At 42.1% G+C, this 10,602-nt stretch overlaps 1 protein-coding gene across 1 annotated transcript; it reads left to right on the top strand.

Annotated features, from left to right (window-relative positions):
• The first annotated feature begins 412 nt into the window (after positions 1-412).
• On the top strand, positions 413-10,277 carry LOC106963974 (protein shisa-7-like). Its single transcript, XM_015059180.1, has 5 exons — positions 413-2,559; positions 4,850-5,004; positions 5,328-5,393; positions 5,691-5,876; positions 8,399-10,277. Exons 1-5 carry the CDS (start codon positions 1,802-1,804, stop codon positions 9,349-9,351), a joined length of 2,118 nt encoding a protein of 705 aa, XP_014914666.1. The 5' UTR covers positions 413-1,801; the 3' UTR covers positions 9,352-10,277.
• Positions 10,278-10,602: the final 325 nt, after the last annotated feature.

Below are 10,602 nucleotides of genomic sequence, written 5' to 3' on the forward strand. Positions count from 1 at the left end.
TTTGTCGGCTAAAGAAACGTAAGGGAAAAGATTCATGGTATCTTATTAAAGTGTAGGTGTTTAAACTCTGCTGATATAACTTTGACTCATATAGATTAAATAATTTTCAGCTTGAGTGGCTTTAATTTGTTTAAATTAGCTAAAATGACGAGTCCATCTGACTAGCTGTTAGCCTACCATCGCTCTGATTTATTTGGTAGGAAACCTTTCAACTCCAGATAAACACTTTAAATTGTGATGTATCCTTTTAAAACTTACTGTTAACTTGAACTTGTTTGACCATGTCTAACCCGAGGTTCAGATTACATATGGGGCTACGATGTCCTTGTTTTCAAAAAGATACAAATCCAAGAAGTTAAAACATGTCTGTCATGTGAGTTTGCTCTTCCTAAGCCACAACGTTGGCAAAACATCTGTTAATTTTTTGTTCTGTTGCATGTTGCAGATCTGATTGTCGACTTGTTAACCTGGAGAGTGTTTTGGCCATCAAGCCTTTTAAAGACAACAAGAAGAGAAACACCCCCCCGTGGAGTAATAGTCATTGGATGAACTGCTGCTTTGTGGGACTCTTTATTTTACAAACAAACCCTCCTAAGAAGGTTAGAGGAGCATGTAAGTGAAACAAGTGGAGCCCTCGGTGATTTCAGCATTCTGTCTCCCCCATCTGTGCCTACATTCTCTGCTACAGATAGGGACGTTTTGATAATTACATATAATTATAATTTCTGTGGGAGACAGATCTGCCTCTGTCTATTATTGCCAACACCTCCAGTACAATAACTTCACACATTTACATATCTCTCAACAAAAGTGATATTCTCTGAACCCCCTGGAGATAAATCAGGAATAATTCTGCTCCGACTGACATGTCACATGCAAAAGCAATGTGCCATTCATCTCATATCTATTTAAGGATACAGCTGAGTGACAAGGGCGACTTTTTTTTCTCATAAAAATCTGCCTGAAAACCATGGCATTTAGCTCTTGTTGCTGCACGTTTTAAAAGGCCGGCAGTCGTTCTGCTTCATGTGTGCTCGTAATTTTTTCCGCCTTCTAGCACATAAGCAGAGCCTTCCTCATTATCACCCACAGTCCAGTCACAGTAACGGCTTGTGCCAGGCGAGCGCTGACCAAACTGATCCCGATGGAGTCCTCCGAAATGAGTCTGCATTAATGGACAATATTGATCCACATTGTTTGACGGGCATAAAATCCCCAAATTCGTTAGAGCATTATTCTCGTACGTTTCTTCTGATAGTAGTATCTGCCTACAAATTAATTAAGTGTTGAATGTAGAAAGTGCCAGACTGAACTAGTTAGCGGAAGATGAATAGAACAGACAAAACACTCCCTGTGAACCATTTCTCAAGTGCCAGAGTCAGCAGACGAATGTACAGGAGTGTCTTGTTTTATTGAATCAATTTGGTACTCATAAAGGACTATTGGGGCCAGGAATTGAAACCGTATCCAACAGGGTATTTTTAAGAGAGATGAGAACAAAGCTATTATGCTTTCGGGATCCTTCATAAGACGCAATAAAAACAATTTTATTACCATTACCATTAAATACTAACACACACACACACAAATGCGCTCATAAACTGACGGAAGGAGGCTTTTTCTTTTAAAAATGATATTATTTAGCATTCCTGAATGAAATCCGCGATACATCGTTGACATCCAGAAGGCTGTACATTAAATTCTTCACATGGCGTTTTAGTGGGTTAAGCTGGAAAAGCGGATAAAGCTTTGTAACTACATTGACTCAACAACAGAAAATAGGTGTCTTAGTCATGTAAAAATGACGCCCACCACCTATCTCCGAGTCCTCGCCGTCTCCCTGCTCTCCCTCTTTGCTGCCCCTCTTACCAGCGCGGTGGAGCCCTCTTCGTCCCCTCCTCCTCAGCATGTAGACCGCTCAGGGAGGCCGTTCACCGAGCAGCCGGACGCCGATTCCAGCTCCTCTCTCCTGCTCCTTGCCATCCAGGCCAATGCCAGGCCAGCCGCTCTCCGAAGCAAACCCAAAGCCCCCGAGGAGCCTCCAGACACCTCAGAGGGAGTTCTGGAACCGCTTCCCAAGCCCCTGGCTCAGGTGACGTTTCCGAAGAATGCGACCTCTCCAGAGGGTCTAGGGGACCATTTTGGAGCAGCCCACTTCCCACCTCGCATCATGGATGGATGGACAGATGTTTGTTGGGGTTACTACGACGTGATGGGACACTTTGACAATCCTTTCAACTGCTCCAAGGACTCCTACATCTACTGCTGCGGAACATGCCACTACCGCTTCTGCTGTCCAGACCAAAGCCGCAAGCTGGTGCAGGACCTCTGTACAAACTACAACTCTCCAGACTGGGCCAAGCCACAGACAGAGGCCATGATGATCCCAGAGGAGGTGGGTCCCGACCCGGACTACGATCCGCTGAAGCAGCAGAGCCACAACACGGGATTTGTCATCGGTGGCGTTGTTGTGTTCATGGTGGCCGTCGCTGTGGGTATCAAGGTGTGTTTCAACAAGGTCCAACAGGAGGCCAACCAGAGAGATCTGAATATGCCCAGGTAAGGCTTCCACATCCTCACATTTCATCACTTTAGCTGAAAACGTGTCTTCAGGTCGTGTAGAATAAGGCTGTTAATTGTCACACGACACATAGTTGACCTTGTTTATGTAGCTTCAGTGAAACTCTTGGCTACTATGAGGTTCTCAGTAAGTAAAAACAGCAGATAGTCATAGCATCAGGGTGTTTTTTAAGAAACATTTTAAAGAAAAATGTATAACATAATTTATTTATTTAAAATGGAAACTACCAATTATTCCTACTGCTACAAAAATATTATAACATATTGATCATGGTGATAATGTTACATATTATATAAATCTAAAACCTTTTAAAACATCTTTAGTAATACATTTTCCCCCCTATAATTTTAATTTTATAACATAAATGAGACAAATATGCTTTTTCTTTATTTAAAATAGTAAATGTGTGATTTTAAAATAAATTTTATATTTAATATATGAATGTTAAAAAATATATATAGTTTTTAATTTGACATGTAAAACAAATGTATGGAATTGATGTATTTTTATTTCTTTTTTCCATTCACTATGAAAATGGAATATAGTAGCAGTTAACAGTTTAGATTATTACTTTAATCTAGTGAAAGGAATTTATTTAAACTACTTCTAAATTAAAAGTAGTTCATGTTTATCTTGAGTATTAAAGTGTTTCAGCATAAAGTGACACTTGGACTCCAGTGAACTAGCATTAGCATTAGCTGCTTAACTAGTGGAGTTATCTGCTAAGGTAGCCGGAGCTACAGTCAGTTGGACATGCTAGTCTTAGCTCACCAACTCTAGTTTAAAACGAGAAACCGTACGTATTTACAGTCAGCTGAAATTATTTTTCTTCTCAACAAGGAAAAAGTGTAGGCAGCTGACCAGCAGTGTGTAGTAACAAGTCACATTGACACATTATCTTGCGTTTCTTTCAAAAGGTGTTTAGGAGGAACAGTATGATGGTTTTGTGCATGGCGTATTAAATTGTAAGTTGAATCTATAGCCTAGTAATATTATATGCAATATTTCTAGGCTTTAATTAAGCCTGTCACAAATTTCGGTGATTAATAATTTTTCAAGGGCAATTTTGGTTACAGAGAGATCATACTCTATTTTATTTGTGGTTTCTGTTGTGTGTGTTTTTATTCCTGTTTTATTTGTTGTTCTTGGTTGTCGTGTTTTATTTTGGATATTTAAAAATGTCTTCTAGTTCCAGTAGTAAGAGCTTTTTACAAAATTAAAAATGATTGGTTTTTGAGAGGGCAACATTAATTGAAAATGGTCTAAAAGCAACATTATTTTTATTTTTTTTTTATCTCAATAATTACTGGGGCAGTTTATCACCCAGAAACATTTGGTGACCCAGATGGTAAACACAGGGAGCATGATGATGACTGAGTGATTAAAAATGGGGGTTAATTACAAATAAGACTGTCGTGTCTCATGTGTTCCCAATATGTAACCTAGGCCTGGACAATATGGCTGAAAAACGTATCACGACATAAGAGTTTCATGTCAGTCGACGTAAATAATTATTGAGTTGTTTTTTGTTTAAAATGTCTGAAATTCTGCCAAACTGGGAACGCGACATTTACTGCTTTGTCAACAGTTTTCATTTTACGCCTTTGGTTTTCTTTTTTTTTAGCAGCTATAAGGCTTGGTGGTGGAACCTTGAACTGTTGCTAGGTAACCGAAGAATGAGCGAGTTGCTAGGTAACCAAAGAGAGAGTTAGTTGATACCACTTAACTTTGCTTAGCTTGCCGAGGTTGAGCGGTCAAAGCCTTTCCTCTTCCTACATCCCCCATAATGCTGTGCGGTTCTGGATCAGAGTTTAGTGAATATTCTACAAATTGAATACTGAACATTCTATCAGATGTAATAATCTATTGATATTGATCATGTGCTACCACAATATATATTGTTATTGATTTATTGTCCAGCCCTAAAGCAACTGTAGCCTAAAACCAGTCAGGATATTTGTTTTTGTCTTATTTTTAAGAGGACACTGTTGTAAACGGCTCTGGATGACGATCGCTGTTGAGCTACATCGAGTGTTTGTTTGTCTCTTAGGTGTATTACGAGCACTGCTGCTACAGGTCATTTTGAAATGTACTGCAAAAGCTCTTGTCTCTTCATCAAACTGACATTATTTTGCTGCCTACAATTAATTACATCAAAAATCATTAAAACTGCTCTCTGGCGATTTGAATGCTGAATTATTGTCAGTGTGAAGAGCACAGCTGCTGATCTGTGGCCGATCCCCCCCACCGTCTCTTATTTCTCACCAGAGCCCTGGTTGACATGTTGCGACACCAGTCCAGTCCGGTCCAGCAGGACGAAAGAAACAACAGCGTGGCTCTGACTGTAGCGGACGGACAGGGGACGCTGGGAAGAGCTCCGAAAAACCTCTACGCCCCGGGAGTGCCCAGCAAGGACAACAGATGTGAGGGCTTCTTGCAGAATTAGAGAGTGCTTTTGTAACAGCATCTTTTATATGCAGAGGGGGCTCATCTGTGTACTTTTCTCCCCTGCGCCCCACCACTGAGATTTCTCCATGATTAGATAGGACACAAAAATCCCCTGTGGTGTTGTGCTTAAGAATGATTGCAGAAACGGCTTCTTCTGGCTTAAAAACTGCTAAATGAACATGCATCGGGAGGTTTTCGTGTGCGGGGCCTCATTGTTTTTTGCTAAACCGCCATTCATCTTCAAACTGCCTGACATCCATTTTGTGAGCTGATTACCTTATTTTTCTCTGACTTACAGTGGGCAATCTGCAGCACAATTTCATCCACTCATCAGGCTCCAGCCCCAAACACACTGCGACTATCGGTAAGGCAGCTGCTCACATCACGGCTTCCATGTAAATCGCATGCAATCACCCAGATTCTTCATTTGCTTCATTCACCTACATTTTAAGCTCAGATGTAGGCTCATTCAGCCGAACAATAATAATGATTATCACAGCTCCGGTTGCTTGTGTCAGCGCTGAAAGCGAGTTGGAAACCGGTCTCCCGTTTTCCCAGTGAACGTTGGAGGATTCGCACCCTGCAAAAACGCAGCGCGCTCCCATCCAGAGGAGCAAATCTCATTTAACACGCAGTCGTTTTCTCCCTGTGGTTTTTGTAGAGCGCACCCCTCGGATGAACAATGCTCAGCTGGCAGCTGGAGGCACCCTGCTTTCCAGTAAACACAACAACACCAAGTCCCAGCCGTCCTTCCACCACTCCCTGCACAACCTGGCCCAGCTGCCGCCCTCCTACGAAAGTGCCACCAAGCCCGAGCTCAACAGATACTCCTCACTCAAACGCCTCGGTGAGCGCTGCCGTCTCCTCCCGCCTTCTTCGCCTGCAGATGTTTCATAACCCCTTCAGCGTGGCGACGCTGTTGGAGTAGAATGCATCGTTGTGTGGTCTCGTTTTTGCAGTGGAGCAAAAGTATTTGCACCCGCTGACCTTTGCTGCGTTAGGTCGCATTACAACCAATCGAGCTATCAAATTTTCGGTTTTTGAAGGTTTAATGTTTTTTGGAAAACGTGGATTATTTTTCCACTAGTGATGTCAGAGTGATGTCAGCACGCCCAGGGTCGCCATCCTGCTTATAATGTTACAAGAATACAGTCGTAAAATTTGAAGGAACTAGTGGTTTTATGAGAACTACACGAAAAATAGCAAAAAAATGAATAAAATTAGGAATGTTGAGCATCTTGTGAAGTTATTCTTCGGTACAGGTTTTACAGATATTACTTATTACTTGACAGAAAGACTTTTAACACATCAGCATCAAATTATTATCAGTAGCTGGATTTGTGCAACAATCATTCAAACAACTGTGTGAATTTCAAGGAAGGGGCTGCTCAAACTGAGATGCTCATGTCATATCTTCATAACTTTATTGAACCTTTATGTTCATTAAACATTTTTTTCTCATAATTTTAAGATGTTTTTTTTTTTGCTAAAGTTACTACTACTATAACTATTTTCTTGCAATAAAACAAATTCTCATAGCCTAATACTCTGCTGTACAACTCACAGAAGGTATCGTTGTAATTGCTTTGTAGAAATAACTGTGCAGTTATAGCTGCAAGTCTTATTTGGTTATTTCTACCAGTTTTGCACATCTAGAGCCTCAAAGGTTTGCCTAATTTGCTTTTCAGGGTTGTATTGTGATCGTCTGCCTGCATGATTTTTTCTATTTTGCCAAGAGCTCTCGACATGATTTAGGTCTGACTTTGGACTGGATGATTTTAATGTGAGATTATTTACCAAGTCTGTTTCCCTCTTACCATGATGGATTGATTAGTGCTTTGTGAGATGTTCAAAGCTTGTATTGATAATCTTATCTCTACTTTAAATGCCTCAATAATGCTATATCTGAGCTTTCTGCTGTGGTCATTTATCTTCTTCTGTGTTGCCCGACATGCAAATTTTTAATTATTTATTGTATTGAAAGGTTTTCTATTGCTTTATGCGTGATAAAGAGGAGTGGGCGTCCCCTTGTGTTCAGGAGCCATCCCTTTCTTGGTGCTGAGAATGGGGACACTAGCTCACACACTTTGTGTGGCACTGCACTGCGTTTTATCCCCACCTAGAATCTCGTTTTCTCATTTTGTTTGGTTGGGAAGATGGGAGAAGGAAATAGTTGCCAAGTGAGAACCTCGACTGGACTTCGTGACTCTGTTTCCTCGCTAATCTTCTCTAAGAAACCCCTCAGATAAGCACAGTCGTCAATAAAATGAAGCAAATTACTCAGAGGTTGACTAATTACTATTAATTTATGCAATTAATCTAAAAAGTTTAACGTGTTAATATTACATAATGCGGATTAATTGTAACAATAGGGTTACTCAGTTCACAGCAGCGCGGCCTTGTACTGCGTTCAGCAATGCAGTCTGAAATGCGAAGGAAAAGATGAACGAGGCGAGTCTGGCTGGTTTACTCAGCGCTTTAAAAAACACTGTGATGTATGTTTGACATGAAACCAGGATTTTATAGCCGACTTGCACACCTTTACCACTTCAAGGCTGAATTATTGCAATTCCTCGCTGTTTGGAATTTCAAATAAGAATCGACAAAAGCTGCAGGAATTCAAAATAGTGCATAGTTAGCATTTCTAAATTACGTTTGAAACCAAATGACTTATTTTAAACCTTCCTAAATATTAAAACTTGGAAAAACTGAGATGTTTGGTGATAATAAAATATTTTCTTTTTGAAAACGTTACATTTCAAGCTTACAGTACTAATCACTTAATCACAGCGTTAAGTATAAGTAATCTGATTAAATGTCTTAATCGATTGACAAGACTACTAAATACTAATTGCTTTTATTTATTCGTATTGTTTTTTCTGAACTTCACTATCATGTCTGCCATGTTTTGGCCTATCACATAAAATCCTAATCAAATGTGCTGAAGATTGTTGTTGTAATATGACAAAATATGGGAAAGTTAAAGAGGTGTGAATATTTTTTTGAGGCAATGTAAATAATTCAGTTTAGGGCTGAAATAATTAATAATTAATTAATAATTGATATCCAATTATTTACCAGTTAATCCAAAAAATAGTGGTGTATTGATGGTAAGACAAGGAGCGAGGGCTGAGATTTTAACGTTGACGATTGTAGTGTTTTTATCTGTAGGCTTATCCTGTGCTACAAATGATTAATTCACATCTTTCAACGTATTTTTAAAATTGTATATATATATTTAAAAAAAGGCTTAAGTGGTTCAGTGAAAAATCTGCAGAATGTGACTTTTTTTTAAAATCAGATTAACTGTGAAAATAATCGTTATTTGCAGCCCTAATTCGCAGACGTATTTTTTTTTTTGGCTTTCAGAGAAAGGACTCGATGAGTACTCGTCTGGTTACTGCACCACCAAGCGCCGACCCCACACGGCTCAGCCGGCCCTCCAGTCCTCGCAGCACCACCTCCACTGGGGTGGAGACTACACCCTCAGTGGGAGAGGAACCCTCCCCAGACACGCCATCCGTCCCTGGATCCCACCGCCCCCCTCTGGCATGCCTGCCTCCCCCACACCCAATCCTTACCCTCTGGACCCTCCTGAGCCCCAGTACAATCCCAACTACGACACTCTGTCCAAGCCTCCGAGGAAAGTGAAGTCCAGCGATCAGCTGCTCAACATGGGCGACGTCCCCGGCAACACCGGGACGCTGTCTCGGATGTCCAAGAACCAGCAACACCAGTACCACAAAGCCATGGCGGCCTCCAACAAGAACACCAACATGCAAACCCTGACCAGGAAGACGAAGGACAGGCAGGAGATTCAGGACAGGCAGGAGAGGATGCTCATGTCCCCGGAGCACCTGGAGGACAGGATGGGGGTCAGCGGGATGGGAGTGGTGGACCCCTACGCCCACACGGGAACCGGCATCGTCCCAACGCTGCCGCGGCAGCAGAAGGCCCAGTCCCAGCAGAACGTGTGCGCCACGCCTTCCCTCGACCGGCACCACATGATCAAGATGAACTCTCACCCCACGTCTGGCCGGGAGCAGGAGAGGAGCACGGGCATGACGAGTCACGTGAGCGGGGGCGTGGGCTGGTCGGGGGAGGTGCCCGGAGCCGGGGTCGTCATGGGAACGGGAACGCTGGGGGGCCACAGCGCCAGGAGGATGGCTTTCGCAGCGAAAAGGCAGAACACCATCGAGCAGCTACATTTCATACCAGGAGGAGGAGGAGGAGGCGGCGCCGGTGCCGGCGGGGGGTCTGCAGGAAGCGCAGGAGGCAGTCAGGGGATCAGGACGGGCAGTAAGAACGAGGTGACGGTGTAAGGTAAAAATCCCTTAGACGCAGGGGAACAGATCACCCTTCTGCATTTAACTATTAGATACAACTACAGATAAACCTAGAAGTATTCAGTAGTAACAGTAATGTGTTTAGGCTATTCAAATTAGTTTTTTCTTTAATCAGATTAGCTTGAATATGACTACCTATAAAACTAAAAGTCTAGGTGGGGACACCTTTGTGATAGCCTACATCAGCCATATTTTCTAACCGATTTTTGCCATATCGCCATATACAGCAGTGCCATTACTCGTAGAAGGACTGGTGAAACAAAACCAATAGAGGAGTAGTTCATGATTTAGTTTTTCTATATCTATATATAAATATATACATATACACACACATATATACATATAAATATGTTTTTCAAGAAGTACTCAGGAGCCATATTAGAAATAAAGAATGAGACGTTAAAAACTTGGTTTAAGGAAGCAGAGGACTTCAGAGGAGAGAGCCAGCTGCCTGGACTGATGTCGACGTGTTAGGCTGAGGAAACCAGATCAGTGTCAAAGACCATTGTGCCTGCATGGTGAAACATTTTGGATATTTTACATTCTGCAGAACAAAACCTCATCCTGACACAAGGAGACTGAACTGCGCTTTTTGCTTCCTAATTTGGTGGTCAAGGCTGTTTTCCAGCAGGACTCCTCGCCTGAATTTCAAACCGAGGACGGACCCAAAATTAACAATCCGACACCTGGGTTGCCTAATTTTTCCACGTGACCTTAGATTTTAAATCGTCAGAGGAACGCAAAACTCTGACCACAGCGACGCTACAAGGAAGCCAAGATTCAAGAACGGTACAGGGTCATTTTCTGGGGTGAGGGGGCTGAAGTTTTCCCCTGCTGTTTCCATTCACAGATCAGGCCCTACCAAATAATACCGAGCCATGTGTTTTAATATTACCCAAAACGAAGAAGCATGTGTTCAGTTTACCTCCAGAGAGGCGACTCGCTGTGTAATACGTTTTGCATACAAAGAGCACAAAGAGGTTGCACTTACACAACTGTCCTTCAAAGCCATCTTTTTGGAGATACAAAGGAAGTATCAATCCTGGAAGCTGGTCTGACAATCACCACTTAGTTATTACCACAAATGATACAAGCCAGTGATGTTTTGTGCAGTCAAAGGCTTGTCTTCGGAGCGAGCCGGCGAGAAAAACATCCTCAGAGTCCGGAGTGGGGGTGAGAGACTCGGACGGTTGGGAAGCCCTTCACATCTTCAAGACAAGGAACTTG

Source organism: Poecilia latipinna, unplaced genomic scaffold (genome assembly GCF_001443285.1).
Source record: "Poecilia latipinna isolate Pla-1442-1.1 unplaced genomic scaffold, P_latipinna-1.0 Scaffold1608, whole genome shotgun sequence".
NCBI lineage: Eukaryota > Metazoa > Chordata > Actinopteri > Cyprinodontiformes > Poeciliidae > Poecilia > Poecilia latipinna.